The 27480-nt window shown below is 46.3% G+C and overlaps 1 protein-coding gene across 5 annotated transcripts in view; it reads left to right on the top strand.

Annotated features, from left to right (window-relative positions):
• TTLL11 (tubulin tyrosine ligase like 11) overlaps positions 1-27480 on the top strand; it is a 249851-nt gene that overhangs the window by 99974 nt on the left and 122397 nt on the right. For 4 of the 5 annotated variants that reach the window (XM_078061723.1, XM_036107811.2, XM_036107810.2 and 1 more), the window contains 2 exons: positions 4857-4952; positions 5937-6052. In XM_078061723.1, coding sequence (XP_077917849.1) covers positions 4857-4952; positions 5937-6052 — 212 coding nt within the window. The remainder of the gene's footprint in view (positions 1-4856; positions 4953-5936; positions 6053-27480) is intronic. The other variant, XM_078061725.1, reaches the window with a different exon arrangement.

Genomic DNA, 27480 nt, shown 5'->3' with positions numbered 1-27480 from the left:
AAAAAAATCTTAAAAGCAGCTAAAGAGAAAAGATACATTATGTTCAGAAGAGCAAAGAATAATGAAAAAGTTATTCTCATCAGAAACTGTGGAAGCCAGAAGACAATGGGATGGCAAGGCCTTCCCTGGTCATCCTTCTAAACCACCAACCCTCCCCTCCATCCACCATATCACACTCTTTGTGGCCTTAATTATTAACTTACTGTGATCTCTCTCTTCACTAGAATGTAAGCTCCAAGAAGGCAGGATATTAAAACATCATTTATCTTGTTCACTGCTTTATCCCCAGTGCCTAGAACAGTACCTAGTTATTTAGTAGGTGCTCAATAAATATTTCATCAATAAAGTTGTCTTCCAGGCAGAAGAGTATAAAGGCAGAGAGCAGTAAAGCATTCTCGAACTACTAATAGTTTAGCACAATTACAGCCCAAGATGTGCAGGGGGAGGAAATAAAGCTGGAGTGTGAGATCAATGTCAAGTCAAAGAGGAATTTGTAGGACATGTCGTGGAACTGGGGCTTCATTCTTCAGGCAGGGATGTTAGGCAGAGGAATGCTAATACTCTACATTTTAGAAAAATTACTCTGGCAGCCCCTTGTGCCAGATGAACTAGAGGGGTGAGTTGGAGAGCAAGAAACAAATAGGGAGGGGGCGCCTGGGTGGCTCAGTTGGTTAAATGACTGCCTTCGGCTCAGGTCATGATCCTGGAGTCCCTGGATCGAGTCCCGCATCGGGCTCCCTGCTCAGCAGGGAGTCTGCTTCTCCCTCTGACCCTCCCCCCTCTCATGTACTCGCTCTCTCTCATTCTCTCTCTCTCAAACAAATAAATAAAATCTTAAAAAAAAAAAAAAAGAAACAAATAAGGAGGCTATTAAATTAGTCCAGGTGAAAGCTGGTGCAGACCCAATGGAGGCCAGGAGCAGTGAGGATGGGCCAGTTCTGGAAAGCTCTTTAGGAGATAGGATGTACAAGAGATACATTGAGCAGGAGTTGGTGAGCAGCTAGATATGAAAGATGAAGGAGAGAGTTTTGACTTATGTAATTGGGTGGATAAGGAATACAGGAGACAAAGTCGATTTTAGAGAAAGATGGTGTATTAATGATCTATTGTGGTGTAACAAATTTCCCCAAAACTTAGCAGCTTAAACTTACAAACATTTATTATCTCTCAGTTTGTGTGGATCAGGAACTGAGGCTTAGGGGACTCCCTCTTGTTCAGTCTCTCACAAGGCTGCAATCAACATGATGGCCAGGACTATAGTCACCTCAAGGCCCCACTGGGGAAGGAGCCTGATAGGCCTCAGGCCCCCCTGGCTGTTGGCTGGAGACATCATCAGTTCCTTGTCGCCTGGACCTCCAGAGGGCAGTCCACAACATAGCAGCTGCCTTCCCTCAGAGTGTGTGAGCAAGAGAGCAGGAGAAGGTATTCCAGGATGGAAGCCACAGTCTTTTTATAATCTAATATTGGAAGTGACATCCCATCATTTCTGTCCTCTGCTGTTTTTACGAACAAGTCACTAGGTGCAGCTCACATGCAAGGGGGGGGATTACACAAGCACATGACTACCAGGAGGTGGGGATCCTTGAGACCATTTTAGAGGCTAGTGAGTTTGGATTGTGATAGTGTGTTTGGATATGCTAAATTTGAGGACCCAACCTCCCAGTTGGGATTACTATGGATGCAGATGGATGTGTAGTTCTAGGGCTCGAGAGAGAATCTCTTCTCATTGGAAGGTAGCTTGGAGCCTTGGCATGAGTTTACGAGTAATGGCCCAGGGCCCTTTTCTTCCCAACTTGTTTTGGAAGCTTCTAGAAGGGCCGAAGGACAGATAACTTGGAATCCCCAGAGCACCTCGAGCAGGAGGTGTGCAACACATAACTGCTGACTCAAGTACTTGTATGGGGCAGAGTATCATGTGATTGAAAAGTTCTCCCCCTCCCATCTCCCCCCCCTTTTGACAATCCCTGCTGTGCCATCAAACTGGGGAGAGGTTTTCCCCTCTCTAAGCTGCAGGTTTGTGATCTGCATAAAGGGATTGTTAGACTAGATTAATAGTTTTTCAAAAATATATAAAGCTTTTTTTCTCTGGGGAACCCAATATATGAAATAGGTAAAAGTTAATTTGATCTGGCCTCCCCAGTGCTTCCCCAGAAAAGAAACCCATTTTGAAAAACACTGGACCAAATAAATTCCTCGTTTTTTGCCAGCTCTAACATGCCAGAGTTTCATGACAAGATCAACTCTAAGCTCCTCTCAGACCTGTTATTCTGTTTGTTGAGATCCCTTGGTGCTACAAATTTCATTGAACTTTTGAAAAGAAAAAAAAATTGTATTTCCTTGAACTTGTGAAAAAATATAATAAAGCTGACCTTCATCAAATGCTTACTGTGTTTCAGGCACTGTGCAAAATATTTTACATCGCATTATCTTTATTTGTCCTGTCCCCGCCACTAGACTGTAAGCTCCAAGAGGACAGGGAGCTTGTCTAGTCCACTGCCTCATTTCTAGAAGCTAGCATAATTCCTGGGATATAGGAAAGCATTCAATAAATATTTTTTGAATGAATGAACTAAGGTCAGTACTAGTCTTATTCCCATTTTACAGATGAGGAAACTGGGGCTTAGAGCTGCTGAGTAACTTGCCTATAGTTACACAAGTTAAAGGCAGAACTAGGATTTGAAATGAGCTCCTCTGGACTCTAAAGCCATTACATGCCATTTCTCAGTGGTAGGATCAGTAGGAACCTGCAAAGGGAGCTAGCCTATATTGGGTACCTCCTATATGATGAGCATAACCCTAGGTACTCTTTGCTTCCATTAGCAGCTAACCCTGCAAGTCAGCTATTGTGACTCTCATCTTTCAGATGAGGTATATGAAGCTCAGCGAGGCTAAGCACTACACCTAGAGCGAGAGATGGAAGTAGGATTGGAGCCAAGTCTTTCTGACTCCAAACCATTTCTGTACAAGATCCTACATATTCAGTTACATGCACCAAAGTTTAGGTTCTGGAAAATACCACACCATTGGTGGGGGCAGGTCAATATGGCTGGTGAGGTTTTGCCTTCTCCGGCTTTCCTGTAGCTTTATTTTCATGAAACCACTGTGCATTGAACTGAAAGCGTCCACCAGGCTGAGAAAGAGCGAGTCCAAGCTTCTGAGATGGAGCAAAAAGCAGTTGATGACTAAGGATGACAAACATGGGCTGCATAGCCCGCTGCTCTCTGTAGCCTCATCAACACCACTTGCCTCAGCCCAGGTCTGAAGTTAGACTGATGATGTCACCAGAGTCTCTTAAAGGGCTCATCACTCACAGCCACTTGTCATATATTATTCAGCGCATCTATAATGCATGTAACATTTTCTACCAAATTTCCATTCCTTTCTTTTCGTGACCAGGGAAAGAAAAATAGAGTCAGGATGACTTTTTCCAACTCCTCATCCTTACTGCCCTTCACTGAAGAATAACCTCATCTTGAGTTACCCCCGAAAATGGTCATTCAGGCTCTGGTTTCATTAATAAGGATGAAACTACAGTTTCATAATTATCATCTAACTAATGCACATTCTATATAGACAAGTAAATGGATTTCCCGCCATCTTTTTCTTCTGGTGTCCACAGAGATGGGGACACAGCTGTCGCTTTTTCTTTCTCTCTCCGTTATTCTCCATCTTATTTTTTTGAAACTTTGGGACTGTATCAATTCTGTTAGAAGCTTTCTACCTTCTCACCTCCTATAGAGTTAATGAGAGTCCCCCCCGAGAATCTGACGTCCTCATGGTTCGAGTGTGAATCTAATTAGAACCTGGGATCTCAAGGATCAGGAGGAGTCATGTAGGGGAAGGGTTGTTTCAGGCAGAGGGAATGAGATGCCAGGGGCCCACCCCATCCTAGGGCTTGTGAGGAACTGAAAGAGGCCAGAAGACAAAGCGTCCCCTGAAGCAGCACTCTGGATGGAAGGGCAGGCGTCAAGGACAAATGGTGTTGGAGTTAGCCTGGGGTGTGAGCCGTTGCTCCACACCCAGAAGGGCTTGGTGCCGGGTTTAATGCTCTGTTGTCACCATCGTGAAATTGTCAATACCTTTTGAACAAGGGGACCCACGTTTCTGTCTTGCGCTGGATCCCACAAATGGTGAGGGGCCAGTCTTTGGGGAAATCCACTGGCCTGAGACTCAATTTCTCCTTTTGTAAAATCGAGAGCAGATCCCTCCTTCAAATACACTGTCATGAGGATTAAATGAGATTATGAATAATCGGTGCATTGTATAGTAAATGGTGCCTAATAAACATTCCCTTCTCCTTAGCTAAGAAGGTCTATCAGAATCACCGGAGAGGGAGGGGCAGGGGCCTTGGTTTTCAAAATTCACTTGCCTGTGTTCCCCTCTGACAGATTCTGACTCCCAGGTGTGGGTTGGGGGAGGGGTGGTGGTTAGGGCCCCTTCAGTGATACCGATGTACACCTGAGCTTAAGAAAAGTAGCCTTGGGTTTTCAGAGATCTAGCTAAGAAGCAGCTTAATAGAGAAGAGCAGATGGAGGGGAAGAAATTGATGGACCACAGCTGATCCTTAACATAATAAAAAACCTGTTAAGGAAGAAAGAGGTCACTGATAATGCTGAAATGCGTCATGAGAACTCGTCTCATTATCAAGGTTCCTATAAAATGTTCCGCTGTCCATTTGGCCTAAGAAGTACACCCCGAGGAAGAGGTGCCGTGGACAGGAGAAGCCAGGGTCAAGGCCCAGGGTGGGGGTCAGGTTTGGATTTATCGTCACCTTCATGACCCTAATACCATACTCGATTCCTGAAAAGAAATTGTAGCTAGAGGGAGTAATCCTGAATTATGTTTATCCCACCCAGATTTTAGGCTTTGACATTCTTCTAATGAAAAACCTGAAGCCTATCCTACTTGAAGTAAATGCGAATCCCAGCATGAGAATCGAACATGAGCAAGAAGTAAGTACTTTGAATATCTCCTTGAATAAATTGCCCAACTGCTGCATGTGGTCATTCTCATGTTGCTCACTTGGCTAAACAAGATTCAACATTCTCAAATTGGCACAGCAAACTTCTGCCCAAGTCTAAATAATTTCAGTTTGGTTGAGCTCTGAGCAGAGTCTATAAATATAAGACCTATCCGACCCATGGTAACTTCCCAGCATGCCGTTCTTCCAATTTTTAAGGTCTGTGGATATAGGAACAGCTGAGCCTTTCCATCAGTTTTGACATGAACTAATTAGTTAGCCTCAGGAGATGAGCTAATTGAAATTCTATGAATATGATTTAGCCATGTCGACATACTTGAATCACTAAGATAAATAGTACATTTAACAGTGGTTATATTTTTCCTCCCCCCTTAAAAAAAACACACACACATAAAAAAGACTGGAAGGAAATACACCAAATACTAATATTGGGTTTTTGGGGGACTATGTAGATTCTTTTAATTTTCTTAGCCCCTTCTGTATTTCCAAATTTTCTACAACAAGCATGTATGATTTTTTTTTTTTTAAAGATTTTATTTATTTATTTGAGAGAGAGAGAGAGAGCATGAGGGGGGAGGGTCAGAGGGAGAAGCAGACTCCTCGCAGAGCAAGGAGCCCGATGCGGGACTCGATCCCGGGACTCCAGGATCATGACCTGAGCCGAAGGCAGTCGCTTAACCAACTGAGCCACCCAGGCGCCCAACAAGCATGTATGATTTTGATGATTAGATTAACATAGTGCTCTTTATGTATGTATTTCCTCTTTATGTCTTTTGTCGATTTGTTAAAGGAAATTGCCATTGTACAAATAGCATGAAGGGAGCCTTTAAAAATTCTCTTCTATAGATTCATATAAGCAAAACCTAACTAACAGTACAGCCAATGAGCTGGTGCTGATAGTCGCTTGGTACCAAGTCACTCCCTCCACTGAAACACAGAATCCTACCCATTCAAGCTTTCTCCAGGGGTATTTGAAAATGTCCCCAGCCTTGTCGATGAGGAAGTGAAGGTGGCCGTGATCAGAGACACGCTGCGCCTCATGGACCCACTCAAGAACAAAAGAGAGAACCAGTAAGTATTTTTTATGTCATTCATTTCTATCAACTCTGCTCCCCATGTCCTAGCCATTCGGTTCTTAGGACATCGTAACATTGTGAGATGAACATATTAAACCAGCTAATCCATCATATTTTCATTTATGGATATCAGCCTCCGAATATAGTGACTTAAAATCAGGAGATGGATATATATATATGAATCTGACGTTTGGGATTCAGCTGATGAATTTTTAGCTGATTGTTACTTGAATCTAGGGAGTCTCTTCCACAAACCCACTCCGCCCCACCCCCCGAGATGGGATCTCCTCTCACCCACTATTGGTGACATAGTGCTTCTCTTGGAAATGCTCAAGCCTAGGGAGAGAGTAAAACAAAGCCAAGGAGAGGACCACAGGCCACTTGGATGTGATAAAGATCATTTCCTTTTTACCTTCTTCGTGATGCTTATACTCTTGCATTATAAGCTTTTTGTTTCAACGTTCGCAGAGCCAATTTAAGGAAATTCCGGAAATTCTATCATCTTTACAGCAGTATAATTCTCTCTGTCCCACCCACCCCGGGGCAGGTTACCCTGGTCGGGATGCTGGTGGGAGTGGGTGCCCCGCCCCTCCCTCCATGGAATCACCCCTGAAATGAGCGGCATCTCATTTGGGTATTTTGTTTGTTTTGTTTTTGTCAAATTCCTAGCTCTCACAAAGTATGGGTTGAGTAAATATCGTTATGCTTGTTTGAGGCAGAAAAATCAAAGATAGGCATTTGAAATAGCACTCTTTGTACCCCCGGCAAATCAGATTGACCTAAATGCTCGCAGACAAATAAAGCCCTTGTCAGCACGGTTCAAGACTGCAGGGAACACTGGCTTCCCCTTCCTGAGCAAGGGGTGTTCTGCAGGTGCCTCCACCTCAAGAACTGGGCTCACGCCAGAGATACTGTTAGAATATTCTGCAGTGGTGCTTCTCCCCTGGCTTGCACACTAGAACCATCATAAACACCAGTGTGAGGGCCCCCACTTCTAGAGACACTGATTTTAATTAGCCTGAACTGGAGGCCTGGCCACATAAGTCTTCCAGGTTCCCTAGGGGATCCTACCGAGCAGTCGAGGTTGAGTGCCGCTGCCTGGCAGGAAATGTCACTCTGTAGGGGTGTTTGTCTTATTCTGAGTCCGGCTGGACGGTGGCTGCTCGGTTGAGCGCCCCTCCGGAGTGTTCTTCACCACGTGAGGCACAGAGTGTGGCTTTTGGCAAGACTTGGCTGAGAACGTTCACCTGCAGCCCGTCGGGCCAGTCCTGCCAGGTGTGGCTCCCACCGATTAGAGCTGCAAAGTGGTGTCCCATCAGGTCCCCCGCATGCTCGGTGTGGCTCACACGCCACGGCAACTGGGAGCGCGACCACTCGTCCGGGCACGCAACGGCTTTCTTCCGCCAGCCCTAAGGGGAGGCAGCAGATGGAGGGCAGTTTGGTCAGGTTCATTGCAATAAAACTCATTCCTTGAGAATCTACTCTCCGAGGGTTATTGATCTCCCTGATAGAGATGAGGTCTCGAGAGACTGACTGTACGGCACTCTGGGGAGGTTTGGGGGGCTGTCCATGTCAGTGTGGCAAGCTAGTACAACTCTTTAAAGATGACCTTGACACATGAGCGCTCCAATTGTGTTGGTGGGAACAAATTTGAAGGCCATTGTGTGGCCACCAAAAATAGGAAGAGATATAAGAGGATCACTGTATTTTCACGTTAAATGGTACCGAAACATGATTAGCTTTCTTTTCCTTGGTTTAGGTGTCTTGCTTTACCTACACCTGGCATTCTGGATCATCTCTGTGAGCTGTAGATCTAAAACTGAATAGCGAGGGGGCACAGGACCACAGGAAGGATGGGAAAGACATTTACAACTTATCAATCATAAGTAGCAGAACCTGGTTTTAACTGAAGCATTGGCTTTTTTTTTTTTATTGATAACCAGGAACAGTTAAAACTTCTAGAACCTGACCTCGATTCTAATATAAAACCCTTCTAGCTCCCCCTTTTCTTACCTATAAGGGTGCATATTAGTAGCCAAATGTCATTTACTGATAATTTTCCTAAATTTCACCTTAAAAAACTCCCAACAATGATTGTCTACGAAAGTACTTTGTAATCTGTAAAGTGCATTTATATGTAAAGAATTATTACCATTTTGATAACTTTATCATGCAGATAAAAAGGCTAAAATTATCCTCAACTCCTCTGTGTAGAAATGTTTCAGAATCACTTGAAAAAGCAATGTATTTAGGCCCACAGAAAATACCCAGTGTTGTAGTGCTGAATCATATGTATCCAAAGCCGAGACCATGTCATTCCAGCTGCAGAAAACAACATCACATAGACTTCTGGGTTGGGAGGTAGCTTTAGAAACCAGAGTGTTTTGTGTTTAAATAGGATCTGACCTAAACCTTTAAAAACAAATGAAACCCTAGCCTTTCGCTACAGCTCTTTAGCAAAAGAGAGTCTGAAGTGTCCCTCATTAATTCCTTCTTGAGTACAGATCGTCAGCAAGACCAGTGAGGTGAGTCTTCACTATCCCCATATAGATTGAAGAAAAATGGTAGATAGATGTCCTGACCTCTTCATGCCTCTGAACTTCCTCGGGAAGGTATGGAGGGGGATTGTGTCCATGTGTGAAGCATCTTCACACACCTCGGGGGCTTATGGGCTGGGTTCAGTTTCCTGGTGGGACTGAAAGCAGTCCCCGTGCCTTCCAGGGGAACAAGAAATTGTGACTGCTGGTACCTATCTTGGCAAGCTGGAGGCTCACTCGAAGATACCAGATTCAAATTCTGACCTCAGGGATGTTGTGGAGCTGTGTGAGCCTTGGTGTCCTTTTCTATGAAATGGCATTTAAATGAAACAGGAAACCTATCGATAAATAGTAGCCACTTAAATGCTTAGTTCACTACTCAACAATAAAATTCTCTACTAGAATATGAGAAAACAAAATTAAAGCTTAGCTATCATTATCTTTTCTGGTATACTTAAAGCAGAATTTTGAGTTGAAAACCAGTGACATATCCTAAAACTGAAGCTGCTGGGTCACTGTGGACTAGAATTGACATTGGAGCTGGTTGCCAATGGAACATTCTGTTTCCAAGTAGCAAGAGGTCAGTGGCCCGGGCATATTTCTTTGTTGGATTAGGAGAAAATAGCTTTGGCCCCTGAAGGAATAAAATAGCTGTCATATGAGAACTCTTTTGAACTATGATACATTTTATAATATCTAGTGACTCTGATTTACATAGTAGGGTTTTTTTGGGGGCACTGAAGGGACATGGGAAAGGGGAGGCTAATGGGTTGGGACTCTGGAAACATCGTATATCTGTACACACACATATATGGTGTTAAAATTCACATAATATAAAATTAGCTATTTAAATTCCATGGCATTTAGTATATTCATAATGTTATGCAACCACCCTAGTTCCAAAATGTTTTGTCACCCCAGAAGGAAACCCTATACCCATGAAGCAGCCACTCCTCATTCCCACCTCCACCAACCTACTCTCTGACTCTGGATATACCTATTCTAAATGCTTCGTATAAGTAGAATCCTACAATACACAGTATTTTTGTCTGGCTTCTTTCACTTAGTGTGTTTTCGAAGTCCACCCATGTTGTAACGTGTATCGGTGCTTTATTCCTTTTTATGACCAAATAATATTCCATTATGTGGATATACCACGTTATATTATCCATCTGTCACTTGGTGGACCTTTGGGTGGAAGCAATGAACTGTTTTATATTTTGGCATTCTGTAGATTTCATTTGAGAGCAAAGAATCTTTCCTGCTACAAGAAATTTTTTAATATTCCTGGTTTACTTCAACCCCCTCATTTTATTGAGATAGAAACCATCATGCCAGTCAGCTCCCTGGTTCAAGAATCTCCCTCCGAAGCGTCCTGCAGACGAGCAGCCTATGTCCTGGTGACGCACTGGGTGCGGCATCAGCCTGGTCTGGGGGATGTTGTTGACCTCCGGTCACTGTACTGTGAGCTTGGCCAAGGCGCCCTGTTCTCTGATCTGGTCTCTAACATGGGAATCAAGGTATCTCCTTGGCTGGATTGTCGTGGTCATCATATGAAGTGACACCGAGGAGAGAGCCTCATGACATCTGAAGACATTAGACAAATGCCAGTTCTTAGGCCCACCAAGTGGTCAGTCAGGCTTTGAAGTTCTGTTGATGGTGACAGGTAAGTCACCAGCTTCTGAGGCAGTCTATCTGAAGAATGTACCTGATGGTTCTGCGCATGTGAATCATACAAGAAAAAACCTAGGGGAAGAAGTCACACAGCTAGTTAGAGGCAGCCTGGGGACCGGATTCTGGGTTCCTGACTTTGACACCAGGGTCCACTTCACTTTGCCACGTTGCTCCATTGACCTCCAGCTTCGCCTTCCATTCAAAGCTAAGCTTGTAAGATAAGGAGAAAAAAAAATCAGGAAAATCAATGGAGAGTTTTCCTTTCCTCAAGGGATTTGGGCAGCCTAATCTTTTTTAAAACTCCTATCCAGGGCAGAAGTGAACAAATTGCATTCCCTGATTATTTAAAAAACAAAGTGATTGTTCCATCAATTGATTCATTTTTGGAAGGTCGGTTTGCCCTGGGGAGCCATTTTACTGGTATTTTTCTCCTTTTTCCGGAATGTAGGTATTTCTGGTAACCAGGTTCATTTCTCAGGAAGCATAGCCCTTAGGACCCCAGAGAAGTGTAAGTGAAGCCAGAGACAGGCTTGGAGGAATCGGAGGGGACTTTTTCGATATCGTGCTGCCACGTAGTGCCCAGGAGCTGTGATCTAGACGGCCTGGCCCGTCTCTTATTCAGAAGCGCCTTTTGTATTTTGGAACACGGCTTATATAAAGCACAGAAGCGCCCTTCCCCACAGCAACACCTCACCGCCCTCTCCCAGTTTCGCTTACTTTCTATCACAGCAACAACCTGGTGGATTAAAAGGGGAGGAGTCAGGCTGGTCCGAGCCGCTTTTGCCCAGATTCAGAGAGGTTTGTCCTCTGAAGGCTTCACTGGGAGCTCAGGCTTCACTTCTCACCTTGAGTCCAAGCATATCCCTCGGATCCTGCACCATGTTTAGAGCCAATAAATTAAATGAATCCCCAAATTAAGTTGATTCTACATAGAATCTGGGATAAAGGTGGAACATTCTAAGAGAAATGAGACCAAGGAATCTCCCAGTGGCTCAGTTTCACAGCTGGGGCTTTGTACCAAGACCAAGGAATGTAACTCTGTCCTGTCCTGGAGAAGAATATCAAAAACACATGAACCAGAGGTCCTCCAAGCCCAGACCCCTGCCACTTAAACTGGCAGTATATCCTACTGAAATCTCTTCAATGGGAGGGAAGAGAGACTCCTAAAATGTCTAGACTAAACATGTCTTCAAGAATGCGGGACGCCATCTTTCTTACCAGAGAGTGCTCTTCTGCAAACAGTCCTTCAGAACAATCATCTAACCGTCCTGACCAATGGCCCATCTTGCTTGCACAGCTGACATTCTGCTGAAAGTCTGGGTTTCGCTGATTCCTAAGGATTCCTTTGTGGTAAGACCCTACAGATCAGCACACACTGACCCGAGCCCCTTTGAAGATTTCACGTAAATCAGGAGTCTGGGTCAGAAAGACACGAATATTTGCATATTTATTTGCATGTCATTGACACCATGCAAGGATTAGAGAACCAGCTATTGGCTTTTAGAGTATTTACTGACTTACTCTGTGCCAGGGAGAAGTCTTACAAAACTGAATTAGCTCACAGGCCGATGGGAGAGGCAAGACCCACACATACAAATAAATCTGTAAGGTAGAAAGTGCAAAGTGCCCTAAAGGAAAAGACAGATTGCCAAGGGAGAAAACTGTAAGGAAAGATTATTTACTGATAAGAAGAGTTAAAAAAAAATCTGGCTAGGAGGAGGTGGCATTTGAACTGAGGTTTAAAGATGAGTAATATTTGAAACATACAAATGGAAGGATGTCCTTGGTGGAGGAAACAAAGTCGCAGGGCTCTGTTGGGGGAACTTAAGGAGTTCAAATCAGCTGGAGAGGCAGGTGGATGAAGTGGATTCACAGAGAGGAGGTGTTGCTGGGGAAGCAGATGAAGACCCAGACGCCAGAGGGGGAGGGCCTTGAATGGCAGGCTAAGAAAATCAAAGCTTGTTCTCAATCCGCAGTATCTGCGAGGCCATTAACTACATAAAATTTTGTGTATCTGTATATTTTTCCTGGCGAGAAGGCCAGGAATTTCATCATGTTTTCAAGCAGTTGAGGACCCCAACAGTCCTATTATCATCAGAGGCCACAGGGAGCTGGAGCAGTTTCTCCAAGGTTGGGGTGTTGCGGCTTTAAGATACATTAAGCCCTCTGTACCTCGAAACGTCTCACATTTTGGATGGCAGTCAGCAATCTAGAAAAATGTGTGTGCATTTTCAAGTAAGAACAGACAGGAAATGGCTAATGATAAGTGCATTATGTTATGGGCAAGAAATAAAACCAGACAACTCTCTTTCATTTGAAAGTGTTTAAACATTAAGTCAGAAGTAACCAGTAAAAGCCTCTTTCGTGTGAAGTTTGTTGAGCAGGAACCATTTCCGAGACTTATGGGGAAGGTGGAATTTCCTGAGCTGAGTGAGAGTGTCATTTCAGAGACGATTAGGCAGGAGCCGAGCCCCTCTGCCAGCAGGCAGGCCCGCTGTCCCTCTTGCCCCAGCTGGGAGCAGATGGGACACTAGACAAGCATATGGCCAGTGAGGCACCATTATGGGGTGGTGCGGAATTCTGCGGGGGCCCTTCCAGAGTCATCCCAGGTAGTGGTGGGGGTAACAAATGTATTTGGAGATTTCCTTAGGAGTTGCTTCAGTGAGCCTTAAATGTTCATGTGCTTTTAAATGAGGAGTTGTTAGCTTTTTGGAAGGAGGCAGTGTGGCCTGGGTTCAGGAGACTGAGGGTTTGGGACCGGTTCTTCTTGGCCTTGGATAAGTCACTGTACTTTCCCACACCTGGTTTCCTCATCAGAAATAAAACCAAGAATGAAAGCAAGGGAATGCCAGGTCTGCTTAGCTCTTGCTTTGAAAGAGAATGGAGGTGAAACTATTTAGCACACGAAAGAGATGTGTGCACACCGGGTATTATCATATCATTACCTGGGTGGGTTCAGGCCTTTACTGTAAACTTTGGGCCAGGACTCGTCTTTTTATCTTTAAGTACTGAACAGGAGTAGGTGTGTATGAGTGATGGGTTATCTCCTGTGAGGAAGCTCTGTGGCCAGCTAGGTGGTTACTTCATTTCCAGTAATGCTCAAAACCAGAATGAATAAAATGGGAGCCAATGCGCGGAAAACATCAACATACAGCAGGATCTACACATGGCAAAGAGAGAACAAGACCAGACAGAAGCTTATTTGTGCGTGGCTGTGCGTCCCAGACTGTGAACCTGTGGACAGTTCAGAAGAAGGCAGGGTGAGCCAAGGATTAGGGGGAATCCCATGAAATGGTTGATATTAGACCTTTTTTTCTGGACCTACAAGAACGGCAGTTTCCAATAATTCAGCTAACAGCTGGCCTGGAGTGGTCAAGGCACCCTTCTTGAGGGAGGTGGGGCTTATGTTCCCTTGGATTGGATTTGGTGAGAAAAGAGAAAACAAGTTTTGGGGAGGAAGGATGGAGGCGGGCGGGGTGGGGGGCGGGGGTTAGGCAGGGCTGGAGAGGTTCATGGCAGGCCAGCACCACCAGTCATGCTTCCAAAAGGGCCCTTAGATGGAGAGGACAGAGGCTTCTTCTCTGCTACTCACTTCCTATTAATTTTTTTTCTCATTATAAAGTTAGTATGTGCTTATTATAAGAAAAATTAGAAAATACTGAAAAGTGTATAGCATGAAAGAAAAATCTCCCTCAGATTCAAGTACCCAGAGTTAACCTTTATTAACTTTTTAGTTCATAAAAATAGTATGTTCTTCTATTTTGTTTTATAGGTGAGGCCATCCGATCTATATAATTTTGGGGTGCTGTTTTTATTGTTTTCCTTTGTACGTGACAGCAATTTCCCCTTCGTGCTTGGGGGGAAAAGCATCGTTTGCATCAGCGGCTGGGTTAGAATCAGCCTCCGTGTTGGGGAATGTTTAGTTTATTTCCAGCATCTTGTGCTTAAAGCTGCGTGTGCAATTTAGGATGTTGTCTTAGCATGGAGGGAGCCCCTGAGGAAGCAGGAGAGGAGACCCACTCATGTTTTGAGCGCACAGGTAGGAGAGTGCTGTGGGTGAGAGTGGGCGCCCCGGAGTCAGGTGCTCTGGGGTGAATCCAGGCACTGCTACTGACAGCTGAGAATGGGACAGAACGTCCTCCCCTTTCTGTACTTTGCTTCCTTCATCCGTAACAAGGAGTTTGCAATAGGTTGTTTCTAAAGCTGCAAAGCAATGAGAACTTCTTAATTTGGAGGGAGAGAAAAATGCTGCTTATTCCTAAAAGACTATTTGTCTCGGGAAATGTCTAATCTGAGTGTATTTAAATAAACCAAACAATTTGTGTAACCTGGGGACTTTCTTTTTTAAGGGAAAAACAGCGCGAAGGAAGAGGTGGGCAAAGTAAGTGGGAAGGGAGCTCCAGTGGTGACAGGTTAATCTTTGGCTGCGAGGATGGATTTGATTTCCCTCTAATTATCTGCTAGGTTAAAAGAAATGAAAGATCAAAATTAAAGCCAGTTTTAGTCATCATTTGAAAGCCCTTGGATGTCACACCCAATGGTGGGCAATATTCTCCAGTTGCTTTTGGTCCTTTTTATTCAATTTCCATTGTTTGCTTCATTTTCAATAGCGAAAGAGCCCCTGGCAACCCTCCCCACAAAGGCTAATGTCAAGGGGTGGGAAGAGGTGGGACTTGAGCAACTTAGAGCCCTGGGACCCACCCCCAACCTCACCCCCCTCTGGGGGCGCTCACAGCCACAGTGAGGCTCAGCCGCTCAGTGAGTGCACTCCCAGCCAGGGGTGGGGGGGTGGATGTCTTCATTTGCTTGGAGAGGATCACTTTCTTCCTCCGGATGGTCCACGCCTCTGCAGCACCAGAGGCCAGCCCGGAGAAGCTGCAAACACATGCATGAGTGAGTGTCGAGGGATCTTTCCATGTGGTCCTGTGCTCGAGGCTGGGTCAGCAGTGCCCCTGAGCCTTTGCGCGGTGCAGGGTGCAGCGGGAGGACCGGCAGCAAGGTGAGCAGGATGGAGGCCATGAGAGGGGCCTGGGCAGAGAAAACAATCCCTACAAGGACCCCATGGGGCTCTCGGGGCACAGAAAGGAGTCCAGAACTCCAGCTGCTTGGCTCATAAGAGCTCCAAGCTGGAAACAGTCTAACTGTCCCCCAACAGAAATGCACCAATCATGGATATTCACTCACTGGAGTACTCTATGTCAATGGAAATGTGTGAACCACACCTCTGTGCATTGATATGGATGTTGAGCCAAAGAATATCTACAGTATGGTTCCAATGAAATAAAATTTAAAACAGGCAAAACTCAACTGTATTTTGTAGAGATGTAACCCTAAGTGGCAAAAACATGAAGAAAAGCAAGGACAGGATGTGAAAGCTGTGGAGAGTTACTTCTGGGGAGGGATGGGGAGACAGGGTGTGACCTGAGAGGGACACAGGTGGGCGATAGAGACCCCGGCCGCGCTCTAATTCTTCATCCAGGCGGTGGCCCAGTAAGTGCTGGAATTTCTCTGTAAGCGCACACATCTGTCTTACGCACTATCCCACATGTGTGCTAGAGCAGTTTTACAGGTGAAATAAGGAAGCCCAGCATGGCTGGATTATAGCACGTAAGCAGGGAGGGAGTCGGGAGACAGGGCCAGATGCTGCCGGACCTACTGGGTCAGGCCCCACATTTTGTTTTTGTCCCCCCAGCAATGTTTTAAACAGCAGGGCGGCATGCTGAGATTCGGCCGCAGCAGGAAAACCAAACTGGAGCGAGGCGAGCGTGGGCGCGGGGCAGCTGAGAGTTTTGAGACGGTGGTTGTGTGCATTGGGTGTCAGTGGTGGGGATGGAGGGAAATGTTGCAGCCATGAGGTATTTAGGAGGATGAGGGGATAGGACTCAGGATGAGTCTGATAAGCCGTGAGGGTGAAGGAGGACTCAAGAAAGGGGATAGGTTGGTTAGCCCCTGCAGAGACCAGGCGACTTTCCACAGGCCTGGGGTTTGGGAGTCTACGCATCGGGGAGGGGGCAATGGCCAGTGATGGGAATGTTTACCTGTGTGCGTACATCTGCCAGCCCCCGGCTCCTGACAGGTGCATTTCTGCACACCAGGACCTCTCCAAGGCTCCGTAAGGGAAAGCGACTAGAATCTATCCTCAGAGGCCTGGTTAGGAAGTGGGATTGGACATTCCCCTGCTCAGAAGAAAGGGTGGAGGAGAAGAAAAGACCCCAGGAGCCAGCATGTCCATTTTTAGCTTGCATGGTTGTGGTGGTTGTGTGGGAGAGGGATAAACCCACAGACCCCAAAGGGCAGAACAAGGAAACAGGGAGGAGATATGCAGAGAGATTTATTTAAGCTCAAGGAAAAAAAAAACCCAAAACCAAAAAAAACAACCTTACTTGGCCTGAAATGATAAAGGTTGACTCAAAGGAGTAGTGAGTTCCATGTAGCTGGAAGTATTCAAGCCGAGGCTAACTGGCCAGAAGCAGGGAAGGAGCACCAGCTCTGGGATCAAACAGACGTAGGTTCAGTTCCAGGGCTGTGATCTTGGGCAAGTTGCCTGACCTCTCCGAGTCCCGTGTCTTCCTCTGCACAATGGGACAACGGGTGGCTGCACGGATCACATAGGGACCAAAGCAGGTCTCCAGGTACACTCATTCCACAGCATCTCTTGAGTTCCTACTGTGTACATGACACCTGTCGTCAGCCTGCATGCAGGCCTGCCCTTGACGTTAGTGGGGCCTGAGAGAGAGTACACATTGAGATCTGAGCCTCCTACCAGCCCCTCCTCCTCTTCCCGCTCCTGACTCCATCCACCATTGCAAGGGGTCAGGAGATTCTCCAGGTCACACGCCTAAGCTCTGTCCGCACCAACCCCCACCCCCAGTGGGTCAACTTGGCTATCCGTCAGGTCTTGGGGGAGCACACCAGAAGCACATTGGCCCTTGAAAGGATGGACTCGGCCATTTAGGAGGGGACAACAGGGTCCTGGGTACCAGAAGGTGTGGGGCACAGACCCCATGTGGGCACGTGTGCTTGGCCTAGAGGACTCCTTGCCCCACAAGGAGGGGGGCGACCAGAGCTGTGCTGAAGCAGGACCCTCTCCAGCGGAGAGCCCAGGGCAGGGGCTGGTTGCCAGGTCGAAGTGCAGTATCTTCTGCAAGATTCTTAAGTGGGGGTGCTTAGTTATCTTGGGGATGCTTGGCCATGAGCTCTCCTGGGGTCTCAGTGGCAGGCTGAGAGGAAGGAGCAAAACCAGGAAACTGGGGGAGATGGCGAGTGGCTGGGGAGGGGCGGGACGGGGCCAGCAGCCCAAATTATAATCTGGGTCAGGGTTCTCAATTCCATGGTAGTGGAGGGAGTCTACGGCAGAGTGCTGCGGAGTCCCCGGGCGGTGGCAGGAGGAGCCTCCTGATTTCAGGCTATCCAGCCAACCTGGGAAGGACAGAGAGCATAAGTGCCTCCCCTGGGCGTGGGGTGGGGGCTGGGGGTGGGAAGAGAGTGGCAGTGACCAGGCCTCAGCCACATAGCCTGGAGTTTGAGATAGAACCACAGCCCTATTAGAATCCCAGCGTGGTAGCTGGGACGGCACAGCTGGGCATCGGACTCGGTCTGAGTCAGCAAGGCCCCCCACCCCAGGCCCCATTCTACTGGTGCTTTCTGCTGAGGCCCGTGCGGGCTATAGGGCTGGATAGAGGCAGAGTCCTCAGATGCAGGCCCTGAGAGCCCACAACTGAGTAGGGGCAGAGGGGCGAGGCTGCACGGGCTGTAGATGGGTGGTTCCCAAACTTTAGCAGCCTGTTAGGGGCCCCCACCCCGGGGGAGGGGAGGGTTGTTAAGGCCAGATGGTGGAGTCCCACCCCCAGCGTTCGGATTGTTCTGCATTTCTTACAGGGTCCTAGGTCATATAGATGCTGCTGGTCCAGGCACAACCCAACTCTTTGAGAACCACTTGCCTGCCAACCCTGGGCCTGTGTCCATCCCAGACCCTCCGCCCCTGTTGGCGTCTGGCACTGTGCTCTCAGTTGGGTAGTCAGGAGGACTCATCCTTATGCAAAAGAGATGGACGAGGCCCCTGGGGAGGGAGGCCACTGGAAACACTTTGGCCAGTGATACAACCCTACTCATGGGTGTTGCATACGACCACAGGATTGAAAAGGCAAAGCAGAAACACTGCATAAATTCACGTTTTTATTTAATGTTTCCTTTCCCTGCCTTTCTGTGCAGGCTTCTTAAGATGAGTCAATATGAAATGATTGTAAAATCTAACTTTTAAGGCACAACCCACCCCCTTTGAAATGGTTCTTCCAACGAGGGGGAAATGTTGCAGATGTTTTCCTCTCTTCTTCCTCTTCCAGCTGGTTTGCAGGCCAAGTCCTAGATGTATTCTTCCTAGATGTATTTGAGCCTTCCCCTACCACAGAGCAAGTGGTGGGGAAAATTTTTTCTCTAGGCAACAGCAACATTTCTGTCTCATTTGTTCGGTTTTGCGCTGTAACATGACAGCTCGTGGGGCCACTGATTCGAACTTAGGTCCTCCTAGGAATGCATCGTTCACGATCAGTAAATACAACAGGTTGCAGATTTTAGCCATTTCATTATCGCAAATGGAAATGAATGCTTCCTGGCCTCGTGACTAGTTTAAAATGTATTTTTAAAAAATACAATAGACAAGTTGTATTTCACTCCCAAATTTCTTTGTAGTTCTGATCCACTTCCCATTTCAGCATTATCTGATTATCCTGAGGCCGTGAGCTCTATTTGTCTTTGGGGAAATTTGGTGGCAGAGTAACTTTGTCCAAAACCGTGGAGGAGTCTAAGACATTTCTAGGGAACAGGTCATTTTAGCCCCATTTAGTTTGTCCTTGGATCTGTAAATGTCCTTCCTGGCACTGGAGCTTGGAGCAATACTTTTTTATAAATGGAGATGTAGTGTTGTACAGGTGACAAAGGGTTCTAGAATCCAGTGGGCCTGGGTTTGAATCTTGACTTTTCTTTCCTCTTGCCACTGTGAAACATGGGGTAGTTACTTAACTTCTCAAAGTCTCGGTTTCTTCATCTTTAAAGTGCAAGGAATAATAATAACTGCTTTTAACGGAATTATTGTGATTGTTAAATGAATAAAAATACATAAATCTGTAGCATAATGATGGAACATAAGTATAATAAGTGATAGTTATTTGACAATTACCCTTATTGCTGTCATTATACAAAATGCCTGTCACAGCACCGAGTGCAGAGTTCAATAAATGGTAATTATTATTACTATTATTATCATTATAATTCATACAGATGGACATATATCAAGAACGCAATTTTCCACCGTGCAAATTATATGTGTTTTATTTTTTAAGATATGTGAGCCAAGAGGAATTTACATAAGTAAATGAACATTTTAATGAAGTTTAGCAAGATTAGAGTAAATCAACGGTGCTCATATAAATAGTTTAATTAAGGTAATCCCTGATGCAAAACATTTGTCCAATTTGTGCCTCAAAATGAAAATGGGTACCATGGATTTTCCGGAACTTCTCTTTGCTGTGCGTGGGTATGGGGACCTTAATAAGAACAGTCTGGGGTGCCTGGGTGGCTCATTGGGTTAAGCATTGGCTCTTGGTTTTGCCTCAGGTTGTGATCTCAGGGTCCTGAGATCAAGCCCTGCATTGGGCTCTGCACTCAGTGTAGCATCTGCTTGAGATTCTCTCTCTCTCCCTCTGCCCTTACCCCACTTGTGCTCCCCCCCAAATAAATAAATAAAATCTCTTTAAGAAAGAAAGAAAGAAAGAAAGAAAGAAAGAAAGAAAGGAAAGAAAGAGAAAGAAAGAAAGAAAGAGGAAGAAAGAAAGAAAGAGAAAGAAAAATGAAAGAACAGTCTTCTCGTGGAAAGGCAGCTCTGTCTGTAAGGGAGATGATGTGGGTTAGGAGTCAGGATCCCGGGCCTCACCCTGAGCTGGACTTTGGGGCTCCCCACCCTTCTCTGGGCTGTGGCTTGTTCATCTCCAGAGTCTGCTGCGGCCTGTAAATGCTGTGATTTTCTAAGTGCTCGTGATTTGTTGCCTTTAAAAAAGAGAGATATAAAAACTAAAAAGGAAGATTTCATCCTTTAAAAACACTGAGACTCTGCAAATTTTGCCAGTTGCTTTTAAACCACCAGGTATTAGGTGCCAGATATTTGAGGGTGGCTTAATTGGAAGTGGTGTTTATCATCCGGAGTGTAAGCACTTGCACTAAATGTGTTTTTGACGGTCTCTTGCCACCCAGCTTCTTGCTTCCAAACAGGATGATTTGCTTCTCCGTTGCATTCAGAAGAAACACTTTAGTCCTGGTTACCAATGTTAATTAGTTTGGAGAGACGGGATTGTGTTGCTAAAAATAGTTCTGATACAGAAGGCCGTTTTTTTTTGGTGCTTTGATAATCTGGCTGCTTCATCAGGGGGGACATTAGGAGGCTTTGCATGTTCTTCTCGATCCAAGTTCATTGCTAGCATCCTTGAAGTTGGCGAACCAGCGCTTAGGATCCCTGGAATGGTGCTCCTCCCTGTGCTTAGCAACTGGGGATGTGGACAAGGCCTCCCGTGGTTTGGATCTTAGCATTCATTCTACCAGTGGTTTGTTGGTGGGAAATCTCTCCTCCGGTCTTGGAAGCCTGTTGGATTGGCCTATGACAGCCTGATAGCGTGTATGCATGATGTCAGTGAGGTGAACGGACCAACCTTGCTGTAAGAAAGGGAAGGCATGCTGGTGTGGGAGACCCGGGCCCTCATCTTGGCTCTGCCACGGAGCTGCTCTCTGCCACATACCGTATCCAGGCCTGTTCCGGGGCCTGCAGACAGGAAGCGGATTCTGTGCGGCTCCCTCGCCCGGCTCCAGCATCTGGACTTTCTTATCTCTTCACTGAGGGGCTTGGGCTTGATTGCTGAGGACCCTTTCTGTTCTAACACTCTGTTGCTCGGTTATTGGCAATAATGGTAACAAGTCTCAGGCTTGTTGTTTACATGGGCATTTTGGTACAACTTTGGGGGCAGGCAGATCTCTGGATGAGTTCCAAATTACCCCAAAATGTGTGCTTAGTTTCTGAGGTTGGTTGTACCCCACATCAAGTTTGTTGTTGGCTCTTTTCTGGGGGGCGGGCAGTCTCCATAAACTGGCTCTTGGCTCCTTTTTAGTAGTTGAGAAATGCTTTGGTTAATTTTCTGTTTTGGGCTCTTAGTGGCATCCAAATTGCTTTATGTATTACCTCAGATTAAGATCTCAGAATTGGTAGGGGCATGGCATTGTCTTGATTTATGATGTAGTCATTTGAAGTTCTCTTTTAGTTTTACATTTGAGTTATTTTGGGTGATATCACCCCATTCTCCCATTTTTCTCCTCCTTAAACTCTGTGTCCTACTCTGAATTCCAGGGATTGCATTCATATAGCGTAGTAATGTTTTGGGCAATTTGTCACATACGTGCTGACATTTGAGCTACCTCTTCTTTAGGAAAGCGCTCTGGCCCTTTCCAGGCTTTCTCTGTGAAAGGGGGATCGTAATGGTCAGAATCTTTGAAGAAGGCCCAATCCACAGCCCTCTTTTCTGCCTAAAATCTGAAGTGATCGGAATAAGACAAAGGAATAAAGGGGCTGAGGGCCAAAATATCACTGTTATTATGGAAAAGGTGACGTTGGAGAATGTGTCTTGTGTCCAGAGGCGAATGAGCCTCCCATTGCTGAGTCCAGAGAGTCCTGAGAGCCTGGTTCCCCACCCGCACCAGCAGGATGGCAGGAACCAGAGCGAGCCCTGGTGGCAGAACCTGTGCCCCCAAGAGGACAGGAGGAAGGGCTGACTGGCTTCCCCCCAGTTTCTCTCTCCACGCTCACCAATCAAAAAAGGACCTTAATTTCCTCAGGGGTAGAGTGAGGTGGGGCAGAGAGAGTCCAAAGATGTTATGCTGAGGCCCTCCTGTCACATGGAAAGAAATATCTAAGGTAGAAAAACAGTGTCTCCCCTCCCCCACCAAAACAATGATACTTACGTCATAGGAAGCAGAGTGGGGGAGGCGGTAAAAGGACAAGCTCTGGAGTCTGACAGACCCGGTTCAAAACCCTAGTCTCCACTTAGAGGCTGTGTGATCAGAGATGAATTCCTTCACCTCTCTACACCTTACCTGCAAAGCAGGAGAAAGAGGCCATCACTGGGAAAGTCAAGTGAGATAATCTGTTAGGATGCCAGGCACAAAGTAAGTGCTCGATAAATAATAGAGAGTCAAAAGAGATAACGTGTAGAAATGTCCTTTGTAAATGATACACTTTTATAGAAATATAAAGAAGTATTATTATTTGTGGTGTGGTATTAATAAAGTATTGAATCCCCTTGCTATACAATAGTGTTCGGGCCCCGGATGTAGGCCTCTTTAAATAGGCTGGGGGTACCTGGTGGCTTGTGATACATGTCTTCTCTATCCGCTCTTACAAAGAAGATCCACAACCCAGAAGGGAAGAAGAAATTAATTAACAAGAGACTTCCTTGCATCAGAATGACCATTCCTTTGATTCCAGCTATTTTTGTAGATTCTCCTGGCAACTGTCATGTAATTCGGTAGCAGCCACTAGAAGGTCTTCCCTCCCTTTAATTTATGCCGAAAAATCATTAGCAGGGCTTTGACACGGGCTGAAATGCTGCCATCAGGCTCCGAGGGCCAGCTCCATTTGCCAGAGGCAGCCCTTGAAGGGCACTCAAGAAAAAAACCGTCTGTTTCCTCTAGTCCTTCCAGTCACCACCACCACCGTCACATTCACGGAGGGTTACCGTGGCCAGCTACTTTCTTGTCTAGTCTTTCGCACAACCCTGAGAGGCTGCATCATTCCCATGTTACCATTACAGCGTTTGCCCACCTACACGGGCAAGCCCGCTCATGTGAGAAGAGCTAGTAACATCTCAAAGCCCGGAAGGAGACCCCATAAGGCCCCCTTGCAGCTGTCTTGTCATTGACATTTGGGGTTGACCAGCAGAGCGCCCCTTTTCTTGGCAACTATTATTGCTAATATCTAGCCACAGCTGCATTTTTTGTTTTGCTTTGGTTCTATTTGTTTGTTTTGTTTTTGTAATGACATTTGCTTTTCTCCCTTGACCCGCGAGCATTTGAGCATTGCCATGAGGAGTGAGGCTCTCTGGAGAAGGTCCTCATCGCACACTCTGTGCTTAGGTCATTCTCTCTTGCCTCTGTCCTGGTGGAGAAACCATACCCCTTGGCACCGGGTTTTGAGGATATGAATGGTTGGAGTTCCGTTCAATTCTAAAGAAATGTATAAGCCCCTACCCTTTTCCAGGCCCAGGGGTGGAAATTAAATAACAGTACCTATCGTGCGTGGTTGAGGTAATAAATGGGAAGTGTCTACAACAGCCCCCAGTACATGGTGAGCACTCAGTGAGAGCAACCATAGTGTGATTCTTGGTGGTGGCCTTGGGGAGCTCCCAGCAGGCTGGCAATGACACTGTAATCGACGATTCCAGTACCATTGGGTGAATAGAGCGGCACAGACTGCCCAGAGGGGAAAACACAGGGATTAGGCTGGAGAAGGGCTGGCAGCTCTGCCAGATGGAAGAACTGAAGTCTCGGGCCATGTAAGCCGGGGCAGAGCAGGTTGACTGGTAACTATTCTCACATGAAGGGAGGTTCTCTTGGGAGGAGCACATTTATTCAGTTCGGTTCCAGAGTGGAGAGCCGAGACTAAGAGAATATCCTGCAAGGCAGATTTGGGGTTAAATGTTAGCAAAAAGTTCCTAATAATCAGGGTTTTCTAAAGTGGAGCAGGGCTGCCTGGGGACCCTGCTCTCTGTCACCAAAGGGCCCAGGCAGAGCCAGGGAAGGTGAGAGGTAGAGGAGGGAGAGGCCAGGGTTTGGTACCGGAGAGCGACACTTGAGCCAAACTTGTGCACTTGCCACGTGATCCCAGGCAGGTCACTTGACTCATCAGACTCTGCTTTTCTTGCAAGGATCCACTGCCAAGTGCAAAAGCACTTTCTTAACTGGGGAACACCATGCAAAGTGTGACTTTTGCTTGTCGGCATCACTGTAATTACTGCAGAACATGTCTTTGTTATGTCTCAGTAGTAAATGCTTGTGGATTGGGTTAATTAATGAACCAATGATTTCCCTACCAAACCTGGCCCTGAAGGTTGAATTTGGGTCTTATCCTCAGAGCCTAGTACATATAGTGACTCCAACTTAAAATGTACTGCGTGAAGGAGAGAGGGAGGGATGAAACCTGTTCATCACTGCTACCTAACGTGGTAGTCATTGAGCTAAGCACTTTGCAGGCATCTCATTTCATCCTAAACATAATCTCATGAAATTGTGGCACAATCTCATGGGTGGGAGGCTGGCCCAGCTGGCCTGTGGGTCACTCTCTCCTTTCAGATTCCACATTTCTAGGGCAGCTATACTCTTGGCCCTGTGACTGGGGGAGACACGTTCCCCGAGGGAGCCAGGCTCTCAGCTTGCATTGGGCTGCGTTCTGGCTCCTGAACGGCGTCGTGTCTGCACCAACCTCAGGCAGGCAGTGGAGACTCCGAAAGCAGCGCTTCACTCACCCCTGAGTCGTCCTGCAATGCTACCCCTCCGGGAACGGTCTAACCCATGCAGAGGATCGCCATAGCCCCCGCTTGGCAGCTGGAGTCTAGGGCTGTGGATTCTGTGGTCCTGAGCGTCGCCTAACTCGGACTTTGGGCAAGTTGTTCTTCAAGGCTTGGTTTCTGTGTCTGTAAACTGAGACAATACTGGGGCGCCGGGGTGGCTCAGTCAGTTAAACGCCTGCCTTCGGCTCAGGTCGTGATCTCAGCGTCCTGGGATCGAGCCCTGCATCGGGCTCCCTGCTCAGTGGGGAGTCTGCTTCACTTCTCCTTATTCCTCTGCAGCTCCCCTTGCTTGTGCTCGCTCTCTCTCTCAAATAAATAAAATCTTAAAAAGAAAAACTGAGACAATACCAATCTCTTACACTTATTGTGAGGATTGATGTCAAATGCTTGTTTAGTCCATCGCTTGGCAACGGAAGGGCTCAGAAAGTGGCATAGAATGGTTATCATCGACTGACTTTTAGAGTTTTCAAAACATGGTAGATATCATTGGGTGAATGATTGCTACTATAGATAATTACTATAACTTACCTAATTACACAAATATATATAATATAAAAGGCTAGTATCCAAAACCTATAAAGAACTTATCAAACTCAACACCCAAAGAACAAATAATCCAATCAGGAAATGGGCAGAAGACATGAACAGACATTTCTGCAAAGCAGACATCCAAATGGCCAACAGACACATGAAAAAGTGCTCAACATCGCTCGGCATCAGGGAAATCCAAATCAAAACCTCAATGAGATACCACCTCACACCAGTCAGAATGGCTAAAATTAACAAGTCAGGAAATGACAGATGTTGGCGGGGATGCAGAGAAAGGGGAACCCTCCTACACTGTTGGTGGGAATGCAAGCTGGTGCAGCCACTCTGAAAAACAGTATGGACGTTCCTCAAAAAGTTGAAAATAGAGCTACCCTACGACCCAGCAATTGCACTACTGGGTATTTACCCCGAAGATACAAATGTAGGGATCCAAAGGGGTACGTGCACCCCAATGTTTATAGCAGCAATGTCCACAATAGCCAAACTATGGAAAGAGCCTAGATGTCCATCAACAGATGAATGGATAAAGAAGATGTGGTGTATATATATATACAATGAAATATTATGCAACCATCAAAAAAAAAAAAAGAAATCTTGCCATTTGCAACGACGTGGATGGAACTAGAGGGTATTACGCTAAGCGAAATAAGTCAATCAGAGAAAGACAAGTATCATATGATCTCACTGATATGAGGAATTTGAGAAACAAGACAGAGGGTCAAAGGGGAAGGGTGGGGAAAAATGAAATAAGAAGAAACTGGAGAGGGAGACAAACCATAAGAGACTTGTAATCTCAGGAAACAAACTGAGGGTTGCTGGAGTGGAGGGGGTGGGAGGGATGGGGTGGCTGGGTGATGGACACTGGGGAGGGTATGTGCTATGGTGAGTGCTATGAATTGTGTAAGACTGATGAATCACAGACCTGTACCCCTGAAACAAATACATTATATGTTAATTTAAAAAATTAAAAAAAAAGAAATATACATAATACCATTTTCTCCATCCGTGTAATATTGGGGTACACGGATTTGGGGCAAATATTGGATAAATGAAGACCAAAACTTCAATCAGTGACAATTTCCTTGCTGCCCCAAGTATCTCCGCTTCTCAGTACGGGGAGCTGCCCAGAATCGCGACTCTGGTTTCCATTCTGCCATGTTCCCACTGAGCTCACGTAAGGACGGGACTGCAGATATGGAAGCCTCCACTGTCTCGTCTGTCAAATGGGGGTAAGTGTAGCCACTTCGTAGGGCCGTCGGGAGGATTAAAGGAGATCCTGTATGTAGGGGCGGGGGATGGGCTTGACAGTGAGAGCTGTTCCATCGATGCCAGGTCTAGTACCAGAGATGAAAAGGACGAGCTCAGTGTCGACTTGTAAAAGGAGGCCCTCAGTAAACAGGACTTTCTTTTATTCCTTTTCAATTTACAATCTCCTTCAGTCCTCTGAAAGCACCTCGCCAGCATAACTAGGCTTTAGAGCATCGAGCCAGCTGACGGAGGAACCACGCTGTGAGGGAAAAATGCCCCCGGTCTTTGTTCAGTGGGGACCACTTGCAGCTGAGCTCAGCGCTGGCTCCGGAGATCACGGGGGCGAGCAGCTTCTGTGAGTCTCTCCTGTTATTCCTTAATAGGAGGCTCCGATCCAGCGTTCCAATATTGGAACTCCACACATCTAGCAGCTAAGGCAGGCGCAGGGCTGCTGGGCGACGTGTCTCAGAGAACAGTTTCTGTGATGCTCCCGGTGGCGGAGGCTGGGAGCAAGCACCTCGAGACACCTTGTTCAACACTTCGGTCTTCCTTTGTCACTGCCGCTGAGTGACTCCGAGTCAAGCTGCCTCCCGCAAACAGCGGCATGCAAAACGCATTGGTACCCCCTCAGCATCTTAATGGAAATTGCAGATAGGTATCTTCCACCCACTGGGGGTTTATCTCTTCAAACTCAAAAACTCATCTTTAACTATTTGGGATTGAAATTGTTCTAAAATGCATTACGCACCTGCTTCCTGCCATCAAAGGAACATTAATTTGACATTTTTTTTCCTCTTTTCTTGGGGCCCCGGAAT

Source organism: Halichoerus grypus, chromosome 14 (genome assembly GCF_964656455.1).
Source record: "Halichoerus grypus chromosome 14, mHalGry1.hap1.1, whole genome shotgun sequence".
Taxonomy (NCBI): domain Eukaryota; kingdom Metazoa; phylum Chordata; class Mammalia; order Carnivora; family Phocidae; genus Halichoerus; species Halichoerus grypus.
This window is presented reverse-complemented; position numbering and strand designations above follow the sequence as displayed.